The sequence below is a fragment of the Bombus terrestris genome, chromosome 11 (assembly GCF_910591885.1).
Source record: "Bombus terrestris chromosome 11, iyBomTerr1.2, whole genome shotgun sequence".
Classification (NCBI taxonomy): Eukaryota; Metazoa; Arthropoda; class Insecta; order Hymenoptera; family Apidae; genus Bombus; species Bombus terrestris.
In genome coordinates this window covers 11,409,471-11,431,821 of record NC_063279.1, presented here as the reverse complement: position 1 = coordinate 11,431,821, position 22,351 = coordinate 11,409,471, and the positions used below count along the sequence as shown (strand labels likewise).

The window sequence follows — 22,351 nt, the reverse complement described above, 5'->3', positions numbered from 1 at the left end:
ACAATACGTCATAAAAGATGAAATGTTAAATAAAACGAAAACGTGACTCTCGGCGGGGAAATTTTTATATTATATTCTTTTTCTACCCTATCATGAACTACGTATTTTGTACGAACGTATAAAGCATTGTTTTGCATGTTCCATGATATCGGTTAATATGATTTTAAAATATATGATACTGCTGCAATCCTGAGGCACTTGAATAACAAAATCTTTTAATAGAAAATTACAAAATATTGGATTTTACATTAAATGAAAATACGGATTTCATGCAATGTTGCTTGTTAATGGTATTTGATATTCCATGCATAATAAAAAGAACGTAACGATTTCGTTTTTGTTTCTCTTTTTCATGGAAAGAAACGAAAGAAAGAGAATGTTGGGAGAAATCAGATTTTCCTGGAAAATATTGCCTCAAATAGATTGAACGAAGAACCGTATCCTTTACGAATTTACGAAGAACTTTACAAATTTACGAGAAAGATTCAACAAATTTTTGACTAGGATAGATTTACGTTAGTAACATTCTTCGCCGCTGTAACATATTTAGCTGCGAAATACAAGATACGAACAATACGAACAATAAGAGAAAACGGCAATATTTTACGAAAGTTGAAACGGTGTCGCGGAAGTTGTTCTCCGATTGTGGAAACGCCGCCAAGAAGGACGATCGGTCACGAGGGAGAAATTTCAACAGGGGCGTGCAAATCGCTAGCGACGAGTGGGCGGCTTTGCATGAGACGTAACGCCACGAACAAGGGGGAACTTTCAAATTTCTTCCGGCGATAATGGCTGGTTTCCTGTCGGGATTATGACATCGCCACGCTATGGAAAATCCGACCCCCCGTTGCCCTCGCATCACGTGCAGATTTTATCGGTTTAACCGACAGCGATAAGGCTATTTCTCCCGCCATGAATTCCGTTGTTTCATTAGCCACACATTAATAGCAATAGGTGTAAGGTCGCCTAATGGTCGCTCGATAGTAACTCGTTCTACGTCGAAGCAGACATCGATGATTTTCTCAAATTAATTTTCTAAAAACGATTCTTCCCCTATACGGTCGAAACTCGGTAACTTGAATCTCAAGCGAAGGGAAGAATTAGAATTTTTCGAATTATAGATGTTATACGTTATCGAATTTTCCCAGAGAAGTTTAAGAATGGAAACGACTAAAAGAAGGTAAAGAGGAAAATGACTTTGTGCAAAGGTTAAAATTTTCTGAATTAAGGAGACTCGAGGAAGAATAGATCGTTTGGTTTTCTGGAGCGTCATGTTTGGTACGAAGCACTTTGTAAAATTGGAATTTAGAAATTGTGAATTGGGATTTGTGAAGCCACTATGCTACGTATAAGGTTCGGAGAGAAGGTAATTTGGAAATTGAATACTGAATGATATTTCTTTTGTATAGAAATTTCAAAATTCTATACGATCCCTTACCGTGATAAATTACTTTAATGAATTTCATGCAAATAATCATTTTCAGAATTTATTTTCACTTATTCTCCTTTTTACAATTGTTCCAAAAACTGTCAGTTTAGTTACACACTACGATACTTTATGTTAGACGGTTTTAGATCAAAGGGCGAGATCGATTTAGTTTGATATTTGAATGGCACACGTGGTGAATATTAGAACAAGAACTTCTTCACGATCTCCTGAGAGGCACGATTCTCGATTAATTTACGACATTCTAGATCGATGCAGTGCTATCTGGGAAATTCAGGTCGCGGCCCTCTTTATCTTCCATCGAGTCGCTTTGGTTATTAGCAATCTTCCCCTAACGAGACACTTGCTAATTGTATTTTCATAATCTTAAAAGTTACTGCTTTGACACCAAGGGATTTTAACGAATCGAGTGGTTCGTTTGGGTCTTTGCTCGATCTTTGCGCTTTGTAATTAATTTATCCACTCGTTATTTAAAGAATCCAAATTTAAGAGAAAACTTTTATTTCTTTATGTTATAGCATATCTTTATCTTATCAATTCGCATAATGGAGGAAACTAGATTTTAGCGACACGTGGACTAACGTTAAATTTAGCAATGGATATATTTCGTATATAACGACTTTGGAGTTATAGTCAAATGCCACAACCTAAAGGTTAAAATGTATAATCGAATAGAATACGAGTACATGTTAGGAAATTTAAATCAGCATTACCTATCGGTCAATATCTTCTGCTCGTACGTTAGATCTTAAAACAGGAAATACATAGCTGTCCACAGAGCTACGAAAGATACAGATACGTCATTGTATTTATTATATTAGGTCGTCCGGAAAGTTTCTTTCGTTTTATAAGAAAATAATGGATGAACAACATTTTTCGTTTTATATTGTTTTATCGAATTACGTATGATCCATTTTGTTCTATCAAGATAAAGATCACAACATTTGATGGATTATGTTTTATGTTTATATAAAGATGCATCGTTGTAAAAGACGTGTCTGTAAAAGAAAGACACTTTCCGGACAACCTAGTAGTATTTACGTACTAACTAATTAGATCCAAATACATTAAACTTCGTATCATTTAGTAATAATTTACAATAAGTACAAAGATGAAATGTAAAACCTGATGAGAGAAGATCTTCATTGGAGGATAAGTGTATATGCTAGTGCCTTTTGTAGTTACTATCATCGTAACATTTGATAGTTTTAACAATTTCTATTTTTCGATGTGTCCATTTCGGGTTGAAAAGTCAAAGAGCTCGAGTACTCGAAAGCTTTTCTCTTTATGTTTCAAACTCGACCATCGTTTGCTTTGTTTTGTGTCCAGGTCTGACAAAACGGATCGCAAAGGCATGGCCAGCAGCACGGAGGATTACGGGTCGGAATTACAGGAGCTGCAGTGGGGTGGTGGTAGCGGGTCGCACTTCCTGCGCAGCGGCACTCACTTCCTGAGAAGCGGCACCGGTGGTTGCTACGAAGCTGAGGATTTAGAGTCCACCAGCAGGCATCATGGTGGTCAACACAGGGGATATTATAGCCCTCCGGGTACGAGTTACACGATCGTCGAGAGACCACCGAGTGCCCCTCATCACCATTCCTCGCACACCACACCGTATAGGCACAGGGGACACACCACTGGAGGTTCTGGTGCCATTTCGCCGGAACAGGTGCTTAGGTAGGTTCTCCAATGCTCGTTTTTAGACTTCTTATAACTGATTTGACTGCTAACCTGTTAATCAAGTCTCTTATGCAGAAAGTTTGGAATTAAGCTAACAGAATGATAATTTGATAGAAATATATTTATTTCGACCATGTTGGTATCAGTTTTTGCAAATGTAAGCGTAGTAAGGCGTTATAGGAATTTCGTTCTGTTATCCAGGATCCAGAACATAAAAAGTTGGGATTAATGTATTTTATATTGTTTTTAAATAATAAAAGGGTTATTTAACGACGGAAAGATTGGGTTACAAATAGCTTTTACAATGATATATGTTGAATTGAACAAATAGGATTATTATTAGGAAGTTGCAATGTGGCTATTTTTATTCACTAGATTAGAGGATAGAGTATCGATAGAATATTCTATTATGCGATTAGGAAAGACAACAAAGTTCCTGAATTAATCAGGTAGTCTGCAGACCTTCAGTCCTAGATCACGTTTAATTTAAAATGATGCATTGTACGCTATAGATCGAGTCTTCTTTTTATCTAGTCCACTCTCCAGGTAGAAAATTATATTGTTAAAGTTAGTTTATTGTTATATTGTTAAGGTTATTAAAACAGAATTAACGTTATATTACTAAATTAAATTAAAAAAAATTCAGGCGAAATTTCACTCAAGATAACCTTTAAAGGTCCGAATTAACTATAAAAAAGTAATATTGAAATTTCATCACAGACTTTTTGGAAATGGTGTGTCCGAGCGTCGACAGGGCGATAGGAGAACGCCGGCGTCTTCGCCGGCAAGTGTCGCCGCTGTTCGAAGCACGCCATCGTCAACGTCCCAGCAGCAACAGCAATCGCAGCAGTCGCAACAATCGCAGCCGAATCCCGCGAATCCTCCGACATCACCGAGCTCTCAGCCATTGAGTTTACAGGAGCTCACTGTAAGGACAATCACCATGACGAGAGATCCACCGGACTCTCACCATGGCTTTGGGATCTGCGTGAAGGGTGGCAAGGACGCAGGTGAGATCCGAAGTACCTTCAGGCTACCTCCATCGCCGTACTTCGCGCCTCAAGATCGAGGTATCTTCCGACAACTGTGACTTTCATTGCCGCTCGTTTCTTGCTATACGCGCGTCGTGGTGCTCGATGATTTTGAATTGTGATTCATAGCGAAATCGAATTTTGTTTTAAACGAAATTCATAAGAAAGTTGTGCGATAGATATTTCTTTTGATGCTTCCTTAGCAATATTTTATTTATAAAATGTTGAAAGTAACATTGAATTTCATAATGAAATTTAAATTCATAATGAAATAGCGAAATATTTTTTGCTTCTTTGTACTGTTTGATTTGCTTCTTTGTACTGTTTAATATGTTTCTTTGACATTTTTTTGCCTATATTTTGATCATAATATGTGACAGATACATCTCTGGATAAAAGTTTTAGAAATAACTGAGAAGTGTTGAGCAATTGTTAGAGGAATATCATTGGAATTGATACTTTATGTGACAACAGAAGTAGCCAATGCATAAGTTCTATGTATATATTATAATGTATATGTAGTATGTATGTATGTATGTTAATACATTAGTAGGTTTGCTATAAAGTGTTTAAAGTTTCACGATAAGATTATTTAGAAACAATTGGTCGATACAAAATCGCAATTTATGTCTTCGCACCACGACGGTCATTGCCGATTTTCTCTATCGTATTTCTAAGCAGACTTAGCCCTGTTTCGTTGGTAATCGACGTATCATCGACACTCTGTGCTTCCTGTGTTTCAGCACAGCTGTCACGTGTCTTTCATTTTCACCGTTGTCGTTCTCGTGACGAATCTTCCGTTAAGCGGATGAAACAATTTCGTCCATAGCAGCGATGAAAGTAATAAAGTAACTCGTTTCTTTTACGATGTCCTTAAATTCAGTTTTCATTGCACAATTTGAAGTTCGGTCTTCAAACTATATTCCTATCTCAACAAACGTATAAAATGAATGTTCTTCTGGAACAGTAACTTGTCCTATTACTTTTATTAATAAAGTTTTTTTATATACGTAATGGATACATTTCCGGTCAGATATACATTTATTAAATTTATATAATAAATATGCATATTATATACGTATATTTTACGTATAGTTTACGTATTTTTAATGCGTATTCATTATTTTTATTATATCAATTTATTTATTATATGCACGGCCATATATTTATTATGTAAATCTCCTATATTTTAATTTAAAATTACTTTTTCGCAAAAATTCCTATAAAAAAAATTGAAAAAATATTCAATATTAACTTATTGTGGTTCAACGGTCAAGCGATAGCATAAAAAAGGCATATTTTTGTATTGCATATTGTGAAATGTGTTACCAAGAAGAAAAGGGATATAAAAATTAATTTTCTATTCTGTTAACTTCCACAGTGGGAAGTATTAAAATGTAAATGTAGACAAGTAAATGTGGACAAAACCGTCGTTTGAGAATTATTAAATGAAGTGGCTGTTGACGATAATATTCGATTTCAATTCGATTGAAAGACGATCGTCACGGGAACGAGAATCGGAAAACAGGGAATGGCGAGGGAGAGAAAACATGTTTTCGATCATTAAGCGTCATTTCCATTCCAGCTACGGTCTCCGGGGGAAACGAAAGAATGTATTACATTCGGATCGCGTTTCGCCTCGATTTTCTCCCCTCTTCGTGTTGTCGTTATTTTCTTTTTTTTTATTGCGCGGAAAGAAAGTCACCATTCGTTTTCGCTGACCGATGGACAGTACGATGTTGAAAAGGAAAAGAAAAAATAATTGAAACCGACATGGTTCTCTTATTTTCGTCGACGTCGATTGGCCTATGCTGGAGTTCTCTGGAAAACATAGAAATATTGATTTAAGAAGCAAAATCAAATAATTATTAATTATATCTATTCGAGAGTTTAATTAAATTGCAAAAAATTAATAGAATTTTCTTCACGACATATAATTTCACTACTTCGTTAATTTTCACTGTTAAAATATATAAAATTAGCAATGGCTGTTCTTTCGAATTAAATGAATATACCTACGATATTTATACTAATGCTACAGTGATTACCACCTGTATAATAACTATAAAATATAGAAGATATTACAACCAATTAAATAAAAATTGTATTTCAAGGGTGACGATCAAATAGCCTGAGAATTCTTTCACTGATTAGCAAAAAGCATAATTAGTATACGATAGCAGGCGACCTTAGGGGATCTTAAGGCGCGAATGCGCCTTCCCCCTTTTCAAAGTATTTACAACGGGACGACCGTTCGACGGGGTAATTAGCGATACCAGCTAATTGACCAACGATACTGCGAGCGTTTAATGACGCGGCTCTAATTGCCGGCGGTCATCGCGTATTTTTCTTCCGCGTTCGCCACTGAAACGGATTAACCGGATGTATAATTGCACGTAGTGTATCCGGCGGTGTAATCAGTTCAGGGAATCGTATCGTTTGTTTCTGTTGAGGAGCACGCGAGGATTGTAAAAGAACGAGAGGAAATCCAAGTCTCACCTTGGCCTCCCCGACTTTATTTAAGCCGACGCATTGAATAATATGCGAGCGTACGCGCGTTTTAAATAGTTGTCGAGAGGAGGTAAGCTACACGGTACCGATACTCGTTAAATATTAATTACACCACGGAATGTTTAGTAATTTAGAGCAAAGGGGGTGGGAGACGGAGTAACAGAGATGGAATTCGGTTGGTTTACCTATCGTCTTTTATATCGGACGCTTGTTTGTCGAACCTGGTAAACAACCGTCTGGTAAATTTCCCGAGGAATTTGTTGCGCGGATGAAGAGGGTGGTTTATTTCGTCGGCACGATATCGAAGGGTCAGTAGGGGAGCACAAAATAAGTGTAATATATTGGCTTTTATAGCAAATGAAAAAGCAACAGAGACTTTCTGAATAGGTAATACGAACCTTTTTCGACCCGAGTTATTTCTGTCAAGAGAAAAATATTTCTTTGCGTATACTCGTTATTCCTCGGGATTTCAAAAACAAGGATTTCAATGTTATTGAAAAAAGATAATTCAGAAATAGATATTTCTAATGTTTCCATTCACAATCATTGAGATTTATATGGGATCTGAACTCTTTCCGATCTCGATTGTTTCTTTCAAACGAAAAAGAGATATTTCTCTAAAATCTCAATATGGGAAAATCTTCCCACTAAAAATTCCACGATGAAACGATTTTTACGTTTGATCTTGATTAAACATATTTTACCTGTAATCTAAGAAAATCAAATTCTCTTGGGCGTAGAATAGAAAAAAGAGAAAGAACAGTCATTACAAAAGATAATAAACGATAAAAGAGGATCAGCGAACGAACTGGAATTCGAAGTTCGATAGGGATAACGGAGAATGGAAGAGATTGGTATGGTTCTCCAGAGAAGTTCCTCGCGTACGCCAAAGATAAATAGAAATGTCCCCGTCCGGGATCCACGTTCCGCGGATGCCAGGAGCATCCCCGACATCGCGCTTTGCGCTTTACGTCGTCGGGGTCCGGTTTCACGGTTTCGAGTCTCGTAAACTTCACGCTTGATCACGGCGTATCGCACATGCACCGTAAATGATCGCTTCATGCTTGGTCCTGGTCGAGATCTCGGGCGTGAAACCTTTTCTTCTTTTTTTTTCTATTCTTTTTACATTTCTTCTTTTGGTTCGAAACGCAAAAACGTGTCGCGTGAGCCTGTGAATCGTCGTGGATCCCACGGGGGCTAGAAACGACATCTGGGTGTATCGTCAGCTTCTTCGAAAATTTTGTTCAGTTAATTAGAAAGTCGAGAAATGTTCTCACAAAAGAAGACCATTTAACCGTGGTGCAACATTTTAATTGCGAAATTTATGGCTGAAATCCTAAAATTTCTCATAATTTGTTTACGCGTAGAATTCTATGCGAAGGAAATTAATTTGAAAAATTATTTTGGTTAAGAAATTAATAAATTTGGAAGTAGATTTGCTTCGGTGGATTTACATTTTTAGATATAAAATCTTCAATTCTATAAATTCAAATTTTATTAATCAGAAAACTACTGAATATGAAAGACATTTAAATTCAAATTTTTGATTAGGAAATTTATAGTTAAAATCGTCGAATTTGGCTTGATTTGTTTATCCATACGAATTCTCTTCGCATGATTTATTTGAAATATTTTTGTAATAACATCGAGTTGGAAATTTCGCGCCGAAGCGTGAATCAGTATTCATAGAATTATTTATAAGACTATTACCTGTTCAGTGAAATCGAAGAATGCATTAAATTAAAATACCAGAGGCAGACAAATCGAAAGGTTTTTCAGCGCTGTCCGCGAGTAGGCTCGCTAGAGCATAGACGAGCGATAAAAAAGTAGGACGCGTCGAATGATCGATTAGTGGTAATTTTTCGAAGAAACAATTGCGAAACCTTGGCGTCGTTTCGCTCCGGTCGAAATCGAAATAAGCCAACTGGCGGTGTGTCTTTCTTGTTTTCTGTTTCGCTGTACCAGAAGCGCAGTCAGGTAACTCATCAACCATACGAACCAAAAGGCAGAGAGAATGTAAGGAAAAAAGAACCAAAACGAACGAGATACTGTGTGAAAGAGATTGAAAGGAGGAGAGAAAGAGAGAGAAAAAGGAACATTAGCATTATACAAATCAAAAAGCAACAAGATCACTGGGAGATTGAGACGAATGGCTCGAAATTTCAAACGGACAATAACCTTCATTTTTTAATTTTTAATTTCCATTGCGATATTCGATATTAATAAATTCATAAAATAATTTCAACGAGATCGAACAAATTTCTTGCACGATGTGACGATTCTAATTGACGATCGCAAGCTAGATAAGTTTCATTTTCTACAAAGAAAGAGTTCAGTATATTGTTGATTAAAGGGCTAGTAACAAAACTGATTCTTATGAAATTTTTCAAATTTTTCCACCTGTATAATAACGCGTTTCAGTAATCAGAAGCAGGACTTGAGAAATGATAAAATCGATGTTATAAAAATTGATCTATGACATGCTTAAAGTCAGAAAATCAAAAAAGATATACTTATCACGTTATTCTCTTGTGATCTTCGATTTAATACTGGGAAAAGCGTAAATTTTACTATATTAAACTTGTACAACGATAACGCAGATGGCCGGTGCCGGTGAATATTGCAGAGAGGCTTTATCGTTTCCAGGGACGTCGTTAACGCGAGAAAAAGACGATACGTAGGCAGTGGGAAAAAATTCTGAAACACCGATATAAATTACGTTAAGCGTGATTAAAGGCACGAACTTGTGCCTTTATCCAGTGATCCGTAATTTTTTACAGACTGCACGCGAACGATTTATATCCTCATCGGCCGACGATCGTTAATCGATATGATTTATATCCTTGTGGTAGTCCCGCTCGATTAGTAACACACGAGAGCTCCATTGGACGACCGTGATTCGTTGCGATTTGCGGTCGCTATTCGAGACAGGTTCGCTTAATCGAGCCTCGTACTTCCAACGGTTTATCGTTTATCCGGATCGAACGATTTGTTAAGCTTCCTCTGATCCTCGTTTTTAGGCGTCTTCAACCTTTTGCCTTATCAATCAAACGAACGGGTACTTAAGTCTTGAATTATTGTTTTTAATGGCTTGATTGGCCAAGAGCGAAAGGTTAAACGCGAATAGAAATATCGTTTTCTTCTTACTTTTTCGCTTATGTATTGTGTGGATGAAATATGACGCGTTGCTTGTAGGCATTCTTTTAAATAAAAGGATAGATGCGATTTACTGGCTACCATGATATAAAACGACGTGTAATCTCGTGATAAAGTATATCATCCTATTCCTTGCACCTTTCTCCGCGGTCTGTATATTTCAGAATGGTAGAGACATTGTGGAAATATCATTGGAAAATAGAACGTTCGAGGATATTCGTACAAAGGTTCCTGTTCCATTTTGAAAATTCTCTTTTTTAAAACATTATCACCTTTGTTATAATACTCGGGATGATACCGTTTCGTTTCATGAACTTTGTTTACGTGGAATCTGTATTTTTTTTAACTTTGGTAGAAAAGTTTCTCGTGCAAGGAATATATGACATTTTCTTCGCCTTGTTTTTTTATCGTGCTTGTTACCTCGTTTCGAAAAGGCAAGAGGCTCATAGGTGACGAGAGGTTAATAATGTCAGTTGTCCGTGTTTATCGATTTAATCGAAGTTTCATATCCTTTGTTGTAAAAGAGGCGCCACGAATTTTTCACGAAAGGAAATCATTTCATACATAAATTCCGAATTCTTGTTCTAACCAGAAACAATTTTCTTATTTTAGTACTTTTCCTTTTAACGTGTTAATCACGATAGAAATCACGCGGCTTCACAGAATGAAATTATTTTCGAGCGTTACGTAATTAAATGTCGAATTTCTGTCGTTAACAGAAATATTTTTTCAAATTAATTTACAATTTTATTTTAATGCGTCGTATTTTACATTATAGTATTTTAATATTTTTTATAAGTTTTCATTGTAGAAATGGGGTGGTACCAGTAATTTTTTAGCAACAAGAATACTTCGTTATCAAACGTTACGTAACTAAATTTCGAGCCTCTATCGTCACGTTGAGGCGTTTCAAATTAAAAAAATTTAATTTCCTTATCAACTGAAACGGCAAATCGGTAGATTAAATTTTTAATTTGCTCTATGCAATTATATATACATATATGAACGAGTGATCATAAACGTCTGAATGATTCGGTCGATAGAATCGATCCATCATCGTGCTGTACAGGTCGTTTCAAAGACACTCGACAGGTTACGAAGGCCATTACAAGCGTAGTTTCCTGTATCGTTGCGAATTTCGTGGCCGTTCCAATCTCCCCGTGGTTTTCGAGTATTCATACTCGCGTATTCACGTCCATGTACACATAGATACATGCATACACACATTGAATAACGATCGATGTCGCATGAAAGTGTAATGCGCAGATCGGCCGGGCTTGGGACTAGAGGGCGACCAGTGGCACAAGAGAAAGGAAGCTAATGATAAAACAGAAAGACAGAGCAGAATTTTTGTTCGACGAAAGATACTCTTTCTATAGAGACTCGTTCTCTGTCGATTTTAGATTGTACAAAAGTAACGACCCACATTAGAGTACTTGTATATAGAGACGGAAATTTTCCAGTGATTAGGAACGTGGTTGCACGGTATGCGGGTAAAGGCTGGAGAAGGTAATTTCGCTTCCAACAATTTTTTCCCCGTTTGAGAAATTTGTAGGAAGTTGGTTTAACGAGGTTGATTCAGTTCCCTTAAAATAGATATCTTCGTCGTTTTTTCTATGTAATTAGAGGAATTGAATTTTTAGACGATGATATTAAAATGAGAAACCTAGAATATATAAAACCAGTCCTAATTTCTCGAGTTTTCGAATAATTTACATAAAATAGAGAGTGAGCATGAAATGGCGAATCGAAGATTATAAACGTGAAAGTCAAGGTTTCGAGAATTCGAATCAATTCGTAATTAATCAAGTAATAGCTCTATCTTCTCTGCTACGACATGTTTTTATAACTTGAAACGTTATATTAAATATTTCATAGTAATAAATGTAGAACGTAATTTTGTGAAAGCTACCAGTGTATTGAGTTACACCGCTATGATCCTCGGCCCTCTGAATTAAATTATCGAATATTTATGTAAAGTGCTCGTGACAATAAATCGAGTCACTGGCTTGGTCGAGTCGAAGAATCGTTAAAAGTAGGAACAGGTGGCTGAGTTGACCTCGCGACCAATTCCCACCGGAGAAGATCAGAATGCAGGTTTGATTGTTGTCCTCGTTTTCGACGCGTTTCGATCGGCGATTTCTCCGTGGTTGGCGCACGAGCTTGCTCGTTTTGGTATTATCGAGAGTTCTTTTGCCGAGCGAGCACGCGTGATAAGGACAGATTAGCCTGGAAACGTCGTCTGAATTCCTTTCGACTAAGCTAAGTCGAGGGGACTCGATCTCGAGAGATGATAAAAGATCGAAGTAAGGAAGACGAGTAGCTTCAGCCTTTAAACATGTGCTACATATGTACTTACTTCTTTTATTCCTCTTTTCACTGTTGGTACAGTCGAGCATTCGTCACGTGTATTAGTTTTTTACACATCGAATTTGTTTTTCTGTTAACACGTCAGCTATCGATGACGCGTATGTCGGTATCACGTGTGTAACATATGTGGACATTATTTTGTAACACGTAGTGCATATGTATACATAGCAGTTACTCAAGAAATATATCATTTTGAGCGATATAATTACTCAAAAATTATATCGCTCAAAATGATATATCTTTTGAAAATTTCTTAATTCTCTCCATTTTAGATTGTTTATTATTTTCTATTAATTTTCTTAATATAATAAATGTTCTCTTCTATTATGATAACGAACATGTTAATGTTTGGATTTACAAGAGAGTGAACAATCGGAGGCAAGTGTGGGAGTTAAGAAACGCCGAGCGGTAACGTGGAGGACATAGCAAGTTTCCGGCCGATGTTTATTAGCTTAAGTTGCGTGCGATGAGTTATGCAACTAGGGCGAGTGGTACGTTTTGTTTAGTGGGAAGCAAGGGAAAAAAGGTGGCAGTACAAAAAGTCGAATGTTATAACAGAGTTTATCTTCTTATGACCTCGTTTTTGTCACTGGAACTACGGTACGTTACCGCGAAATTTTCTCGTCGTTTTCTTCTTTTTCCGCATAAGAGATTTTAGATACAGTCTCTTCAAAGAGCATCAAGAAAAAATACAGAAATAACAAAGCAGAATTACGCATGAAATACTAAATACTCGTTGTAGCAGTTTATAAATTACTTGCTTATTATTTTCTAAAAACAAATTATATATACATTTTTTATTCTGTATTTGGTCAAAAACTTCGTTTAAAATAAGGAAGAAATGAAATTTTTCCAGTTTAACTGGACCATTCCTCCGTGATAAAATTCGCGAAAGTTTGCGTGGAATGTTCATAAAGACAGAATCCTTTCTCTGGTCTGCTCCGTTCTTCCGACGATTTATCGTCGGGACTTCGCAATTATAATAACCGAGAATACCTCTAGGCTTAGCACGCCGGCGTTTCGTTGCATGACAGTGTATGATGCATATGCGCATAGTTTATGAATTCATAGAAGAAAACGTGCACACACAAACGCACATGTATACCTACACACACGCGCATCTCTCTTATATATTTATCCAAGTAATTTCCATTACATTCTTGCGGACAGGCACGAATGCGAAATTTTTTAGCATTATACGAAGCCCATTTAAGGTAACGTGTTGAGTTATAAACGAAGAAGACTAATTGAAAAGCGAAGAAAGCAACTATAGAAATATCGAACCGATAAATACGCGGGTTCAAGATAAATTGAGAAATTAAAATGACAAATGATACATCTAATTATAAGTGTCAGAAGTGACAATTTTTGATACAACGAAATAATAGTTCATAATTGGCAGTTACGAATTTATAATGAATATTTCGAAGTATTCAGAACGTCTCTATTCATCTTGTTCAAAGGGAAACAAATTAAAGGAAAGAAAAAGAAAAAAGAAAGAGACTCGGAGGAAGAATGAAATCGGAATGACACTGTTGAAACAAAGCTAGAAAATTACAAAGCTAAAACAAAAGTACAAAAAGAAGGAAAATTAATATGTCGGTATTTATACAGCCAGAGCACCGGCATACTTCGCGTCCATATTTCATCATCGACGTCTTTGAAAGAAAATAGAAAGAGGGCGTTCTCAAGGTGGAAATCAAGTTCTTAAATGGGCTTGAGACACGCGGCGAAGTTTTATTAAGCCGTGGCGACGACGACACAAGTTTGGCAGGGGCAACACGAGCCTCGCGTAACGAGCTCATTGTTCCTTCTTATCTCTTTTATCAACCGGATTAATCTTTGCTTCCTCAGCTTACTGGCATGGAAAGAGATTAATTACCAGCGGAACAAGATTCCCATGACTTCAAACAGACCAAGTTTATTCGACGTCCATCTGGTCCGAACGTCGGATTTTGTTCCCTTTCATTTATTTCATTTTTGTACGTATAGAATATAATAATTTCGTCCTTGTTCGCGCGAATAACTGGTCATCGATTGTATCTAGTCTTGCTGAATAATGCGACCGGGTTTTATTCTCTGTCCAGGACAAATATCTAGGGAATTAAGTATTCATGATGCTTCGTGCTTTGCAAGTATAATCCCGTGTCCTTTGCCGAGCTATATTTTTAATATTTTATACTTTCTCTTGGCAATATGATGCACTAGATACCTAGATTCTAGATCGAATTTGCATTGGTTTTTATAATTCTAGGAATTGAGGATTGTACCCGTGTCTCGAAAGTTTCGTGATTAATGATTCAACGATGGGCCTTTTGTGAAGAGCGATTTAAAAAATTATTTAAGATATTGATACGAAATATTATTATTATTGTTATATCTACGTACGTTATTTATTTAATATTTATATTCAATATTAACTTAATATATTTAATATCTAATATATGCCATTTACGTTGTTTCATCTAATAGAGATTACAACGAGTAGTATACTTTGAATATTTGATATATTTTTGAATAGATATATAATATATAAACGTTTGAAATCCAGTAATAGAACATATGTTAGCGCGATACGTCGTTAAGGTTTAAATCTATTTAATTTCCCTTTTTATTTGTTTTTATTTCAGTAAATGACCGAGGAAAGTTTTGTGCGCGTTGCTTCATATAACAGAGAATGGAGTTAGATTTATGACGCGCTTCGCAATTTTAGATACCGGTTAATGAGCTAATTAACACGGTCTTGCGCGGCATTCAATTAAAATGATACAAAAGATAGCGTAAACGCCTGGCTCAGTTTGATCGCTATTAAGTTGCAGCTAATTTGTGTAATGTATAATGCATCGAAACATACGTGGCGTAGAATCTCATCAACCACGATACCGTTACTTGGAACTTTTGCCTAATTAGTTCAGGCTAACGAGAATCTATAGTATTCTTCTATGTACATGTTCTTCCTTGGAATAAAGGGAAACTCTATTTTGAATTAATTGTTCCTATCATCTCTGATCATTACAATTTTATCATCAACATGTTCTTTATTTAATACTCTTCCAATATTTTTCAAAAAATATATTCACTTCAGTACAGCGATCAAACGAAGTTCGAACAAACAAACGTTTTCGCTTCCTTATTATAACCAGTACGTGCTTCGTTTAAAAGAACTGAAAACGCTACACGAAGAAAAGGCTCATCGAGCTATTTGTGCGAGCAAGGAACCGTTCGAACGAATTGGACGTTCAAAGATTTTGTTCGCCATAAATTTGCCAGCAAGAAAAGTATACAATAATTGTCAATACTCTATCAGGGAAAAAATTATTTTTAAAAGACATTTTATCGTATAAAAACATACATCTAACTAATACGCCATTGAATTCTCGTTGCACGAGCTCGAAAAGTATCATACCACAAATATATTCAATGTATTCGCCAGCCCAGCCATAAATATAGTGCGTCGTAATATTCCTTTCTTTCTGCGGAAATAACAAAGACGATCAATTTAACCATGATATTCTTGGATTTCCATACATCACTACAAAAGCACACAACCAGGAAATGGAATATTTCCCAGCAAGTAGGTAAATAATGAAAAAGAGAGAAAAGTCGAGAAGAAGGAATACGTAATCTCTTTTCTCATTTCCTTATTTCCTTGTGGTTAGAGTTCTAGATCAGAGGCAATCCTTATCGCAACGTATTTCCGCAGAAAAATCGTTTTGCATGGCCCTTCTATTACGTTGCTCGCGAGACACAAGAGAACACGCACCGGCACAAAATCGTAATCTCTGTTTTACAAGCAGTTTTACTGTTCTGCATCCGCACTCTACTACTACTTCTCGTGCTCCCACTCGTTTTCTTCTCACCTATTTTTCTTTCATTCCCCTTGTTAAGTCTCTCTGTAACATCCCTTATATCTATCTTGGATTTTACTTTGTCCTCCTTAGATAAAATATGCTATCCGTTATTTCGAAATCGAAGAAAACCAAAGTTTTATCATTCTTTTTTTATGCGGTATTCGCCTTTATTCGTTCAAATAAAAACATTTAGCGAAGATAAGTCGGGACCTAATTTTCATCTTTCGGAATATATTGAAATATCCGAAGTTTAGAATATAAAAGTGCAAGATAAAACATTTTAACTAAGGAGAGCAGCAACCAAACTTACCTTTACGTTATTTATGTTATTTCACTTATCAACACAAGAAGCTAACCCGATTTTCTGCCTACGGCGCGTTTTCATCAGAGACTCGCAGGAGGTGTAACACGTTGGCGGTGGCTGCGATCAAAAATGGGAGTTTTACCTCGTCATGTTACACGAACAGCCCTCCCTCTTGCATTCTAATGGATCAATTTCCCTGGCCGCGATTTATGGAGCCTCAAAAGCGGCTCATGGTACGGTCTTGGCTCGAGGAGATTATGGCTACGTCTCTGTGCTCGAGATTCAAATGCTTCGGGGACTATACTATTTTTACTTCTTTCCTTCTTTTTTTCCTTTTTTCTTTTCTTTCGATTTTCATCGTGTCGTTTCTGCGGCGCTTCGCTTGCTATTTACGGGAATTTTTGTGCCTTTACTCGCAATTTGAAAATTGAAGAATTCGAAGCCTTCCTCGTACGATTTTAAAACGATTTTATAGAAATAATACATTAACCTTCTAACAGTATAATAAAATAGCGAAACATTTGGAATTAACGATTAAGAAATAATTGTTTCTTTATTATTAGAGCTTCTCGTATTTCTGGTATCAGGTATGGAAAACACGAATTTTCAATTTTTTTTTTTTTTTTTTTTGATAGGAAATAAGTATTAATAATTGCATTATGCGTGTGATGGCTTTTGTTTTGTCATTTAATAATGATATGAAATTTGTAGTACAATTGGCAGTTGGCGCAAATTTTTCTTAGTTTATACTGAGTTGAAAGGGTCGATCGAGAAGCATAAGAGAAAGAAAGTACAAGCGAGGAAATCTTTAGCATGATGAAGTTAAACATTGCGCGTTAAAGCACATCAGAATAGAAAACACTTGTACCACTTTTCAATTGAATTCCTCAACCGTATTACGGGAAAAGTTTCAACGTTCGACGTTAAACTGTTTAATAGATTGCGACCCAGTTGGAGATAATTTATTTTGTTGCGAATTTCCTAGAGATTCGTTCTATGTGGTTGATTATGTGCAAGGATTAACGCGATTAATTAGTAATTGTGCTAAATATTCAATTTAAACTAATGCAAATGGTTCGCTATTATTACAAACGTTAGGTCGGACCAAAATACAATTCATTCAATATATTCGATCTGCCATAGTAGCTATTATGTTCAACATCTCTATCCCATATAAAAAAAGACGAATAAAAATTGAAAAAGGAGGAAAAAGAAATTGGATAGATCAATAATTCCTATGCCACTCTTCTTTCCATTCACTCTTCGAGCGATATCGAAGAATAATTTATTTAAGTGCTCCCGTTTTTAAATGCCGCCACGTGTCTATCAAATTTCCCTCAATCGCGAGTGCATTTTTAGTACGATCGTACGGAAAAAAGTTGGGAAGAACGCGCCCTGGGTGGAAGGTTATAGCGTGCACTGGTCGTGGACCAGTCACCAGACAGCTTCCGGTCTGATGGAAAGTCTGTGAATTGTTCTCAGGGGTGGGTGTCTACATTTCGAGGGTGGAGGAGGGTTCGGTGGCCGAACGTGCTGGACTCAGGCCAGGAGACACCATCTTGGAGGTGAACGGCACACCCTTCCGGGCGGTGACCCACGAGGAGGCCCTCAAAGTGAGTTTCTACTTTCATTTTCCAAACCAGAAACATAATATCACCCCGCTTACGTAACGATAAATCACACACACATACACGCGCTGGCGCGTGTTTCCAGCTCATTCTATTGCATGCGACGATCATATCACGTTGTAACGTTGTATTTTATCATTGTGTCATCTCATGTTTTATATTGTCTGACAAACATAAGGAAATTTTTGTCGCACAGAGATTTCGATTTTTATATTTAGGCGTCGATCTTTATAAAAGCGACAAGGGTTGGATCAATGATCGATGATATCGATATTCTTACAGTTGAAATTTCAGATTGAGTTATCGTGGTACGATTTGATAAAAATTTACTTATGTCGATATGTGTGCGATGGAAATTCTATTTTTTTAGATTGTAGGCGTTGATTCGACAATCGTTACAGACTCTGTAGAGTGACTACCACATACCAACCGATACCGTACCGAAGTCTTCGAATTTTGGAACGTTTCCCTAAACACGATTCGTTGGCTACGTGCCTGATCACGAGCAAAAATCAGTGTTAAATCATTCTAACCATTGATGCGCAATCGATCGTGGGTGTTTTGTATTTATGAGTGACCTTAAGAGCCATCCCATCGATCGCAAATACCAGCCTGGCTCTCAGCTAAATTATGTGGGCTGGGGCAGACGATTTCCTTCGATAAGTGTTATCTGACGAACGGAACGGTTCGAGCGCTTTTCTAGAATATAAATTTCCTTCATCTCATTTTTATCTTCCAATAAATTTCAATCACAATTGATAAAAAAAAGAAAGGCTAGAAAAAGATATTCCGACCTTGAAATAGATCAAAATTTGAAGATTATACGCTTCAATATGCATAAACATAACGAGACAGTAGAAATATCCAGAAAGTAACAGAAAAAAGTAGGAGATGCTTTGTTCTTTAAAAGTTCGTTTTGTCTGAATCGGTTTCGATTGATGCCAAAGAGTGCTTCCAGCGGTGTAGTACGGCAGATATCTTTGATCTCTGTTCTCAATTATTCCAAGTGTTCTTCGTCACTTATCATCTATAAGCTCCGCGCTTCTATACCATCTCTTTCCAGCCTGACTTGCATAATTTCAAATTTCGTATCAAGAATACGTACAGTACTCCCAACTTTGCGAATCGTTGCTTTAAATCGAACTCCAACTTCCAACTTCCAACTTCGACGTTCAATTCTACCCAATCCCAAAATAAACGCTTGTCAGTTCGGACTTTATCGAAGGAGCAAAAATTGCGCAAGATACCCAGCGTGTTATTTAATTTAACTTGGAAGCTCGTCCGAGATCACGAAGGATTATAGTGAAACTTTCAACTATATTACCGTGTTTTATAAACGAGGTTAGTCCGCCTTCAACGTTAGCTCGAAATATCGCTTAAACATTTTACATCGTAATTTTCGAGGAATTCTTCTTATAAGAAACGCCGGCACAACGAGCGTCCGAAACGGTGGTAAACATTTCTTGGAGCTCGATCGTTGTTTCATCTATGAAATTATTAGATCGAGGTTGGCAATACTCTGTAGGTTTTCTTTTAAGACGAAAGAAATAGATTGCTCCGCCTGCAACTTCTATTGACTAATTTATCTGAAAATTCGTTACTGCTGCATTCCTCATTTTGTTTATTAACATGAGCGAACGGGTTCCTCCTAAATTTTTCTACATGATATCCATCTCGACTAAGCAGAAACAAAATTCGTGGTCTTTTATACGAAACGAAAACTTTCTCGATGCAGAACGTACCCAAATCATAAGAAACATAAAAAGAAATGACACTGCTACCAAACCTTGAAGATAACAATGTAAATCCTGTGTAAGAAAAATGTCTAAAACCTTGAATACCTTGAAAATAAATTACTCATTGATATATAAAAAGCAGAGAGAAAAAAAAAACAGACAGTAAAAGGGGACAATTTTATTGAACGACTCAATAGAAGCGCCTGTGCAAGGTTCGATCGCTTGCTTGATAATCGAAGCTCCCTGACGATCCTCTGAAAAAAATGTATCCAAAGGGAGAGACGGGTTCGATCAATGACTTTGTTCGATGGATCGCCAGGTCTCTCTTTCTCTCTCTCTCTCTCTTTCTTTGTCCATCGTCGAAGTCTGAAATTCCGCGGTGTTGAGCATGAAAAAATGAGAGAAAAGGACGAAAGGGAGGGTGAGTACTATCGACTGGCCGGATGGAAAAGAAGCGTTGCTCGGAGCCACGCCACGAGTAATCTCTGGTGTAAACGCTTCTGATGGGTATCTCTGGATCCGGTAGCTCATCATACTCTCGTAGTAGCTCCAGAGTTTCTAGACAAAAGCCCGTCGACAATGGCCCATCAGGGTATCAGACTGGTTCGGTGAAGAGGCACATACCTCGGTGAAAACCGCCTCGGAATTTCGAATACATGGCCCAAGTTTTCCTATCCTCTATCGATGCTGTGTGGCTACTTTAGGCATAGGCTATCTCGCTGTTTGGGAACAATAAAAATAATATATTCGACCCTGCTTCAGGGTTACAGGCATCTTCACCCTCGAGAGTGATTTGGCTAGAAGTGGAGAATTATGTATTCGGATTACTTGGTAGCCTCTGTTCGTCGATATTTCTTTGATATAGCTGTAACGAGTATAGAATATTGTTTGGCTTAAAGAAAATTTTGGTGATTTAATGGTTCAGAACAGTGGATGGTTAATTATTTTGTTGTTGTAGGGTGGAAAGTTGTTAGGAAGGAAATATATTGGTAACATACGGTGATGAGCAAAGGATAATTTAGATTTTTTAGATAAAATTATATTTGATAAGAATAGTAGATATGTATGTGAAAAATACGAACGTGTACATGCGTACGAATAATTTTTCTACGTTTGTTACATAGCAGTTAAAAACTGGTTCAACTTACACAAAGAGCTATTGTTAATACCGTAGTAAACACTATTTGTTACATAAAAACTCAACAGAAAATAAGACAAAGACGTAAATGTTCAGTCGCCGAAGAGCTACCCTTTTAAGTCGCCAATTGAACGCGACTGGAAACAAGAGAAGTATCGCCTGTTACTTTTCTGCTTCTCTCAGATACTTATTCCATCGCCTGTGCGCAAATTCACTCTGGCTTCCAGAGAAGATATCGGTGTCTTCCTTTCCTCCCTCTGTTAAGAAGTTATTGTATTTCTGAAAAGTTTGTGAAAACCAATCTCGAGAGAGATACGGATCGGTGAGTCTACTAGTTCGCGGCCTTGAAACTTACGCTCCTCGTTCTATCGAAACGCGTAAAAAGAGAAATCTAGTAGAATAAACAAGATCCCAGTTACAGAAAAGTATCTATAGAAGTAAAATGCACTGCCTGAGGGTGCTCTTTGCAATTTAACATCTCCAAAATCACAAACAAGCACGAACTCTCTCTTCCTTCAGTCAATTTTTCTCGGATCTTCAAAAAATCCGTAGAGTTTTCGACAGTCTATTTATTCTATCTTCTTCTATATATTATATATTTGATAAGATTTGGAGAAAATTATTTATTACGTATTTTTACAAATTACTGTCTAATTAGTGAAAAAATGGCGCAACCTTGACCCAGATGACTTCAGGAAATTGGAAGAGCCACGATTCCTGAATGATCACGATAGGTCAAATGGTTGACCCAGTTCGACAATCCACGGATTAAGTTTCCGGTGTGTTCGCACTGCTCGTACTGGATAACAGTGTCGCATATTCGTTCTCGTAATCAAAACGAAGTTTCGTTGATTCAAGGTCCACCTATCGAGCTCCAATTTCCGCCCCGGACTTTGTACTGTCCTATTGCTCAAACTCCAGTGTCGGCTTGCATACAAACGTTCTATCTAGAATTGGAATACGTTTGTGGTTTTTCCTCACGTTCGTTTGCGATTGTCATACGAATGTTTATATTTATTAAGGGACCTGATCTTATTTTCGTAGATGTCAACTACTTTAAGCGAATATAAAAATAATTGTGCATTATATACGTACGTTAACAAATGATTAGTCAATATTTAAAAAGTGAAAAGAATATTCAGATGTTGGAAATACGAAATGTCCAAAGTACAACACTTGTAATATTTAGGAAGTAAAATAAATCTCTATTTAGAATCTATTTTTATTCTTCTTTTCTTCTTTGGTAGAAATTTATAAAAAAAAAGAAAAAATATAAAAAAAAACCTAATGAGTGTTGTCGTAAAATAAATCGATCAAACTAATATTTTAAGGAGATCTTCCTGAAAAGGATTTCTAACTCGATAAAACTCGTTGTGATATGAACGGTGTTCCGGAATTGTTTGCTATTTCGAAAGGCTGTCTCCCGGAGACCGACATCCGGCTCCGGTCTGCTTCTTGTCTGACATCGATCGAACATAAACGCTCGAACGAGCTACGGA

At 36.8% G+C, this 22,351-nt stretch overlaps 1 protein-coding gene across 7 annotated transcripts in view; it reads left to right on the top strand.

The window, feature by feature from the left end:
* The window catches only part of LOC100645457 (whirlin), a 109,818-nt gene that overhangs the window by 28,140 nt on the left and 59,327 nt on the right, over nt 1–22,351 (top strand). For 4 of the 7 annotated variants that reach the window (XM_048410338.1, XM_048410336.1, XM_048410339.1 and 1 more), the window contains exons 2-5: nt 2,777–3,124; nt 3,848–4,197; nt 8,635–8,646; nt 17,833–17,963. In XM_048410338.1, coding sequence (XP_048266295.1) covers nt 2,802–3,124; nt 3,848–4,197; nt 8,635–8,646; nt 17,833–17,963 — 816 coding nt within the window. In that variant the 5' untranslated portion in view covers nt 2,777–2,801. The remainder of the gene's footprint in view (nt 1–2,776; nt 3,125–3,847; nt 4,198–8,634; nt 8,647–17,832; nt 17,964–22,351) is intronic. The other 3 variants (XM_020865318.2, XM_012313637.3, XM_048410337.1) reach the window with 3 other exon arrangements.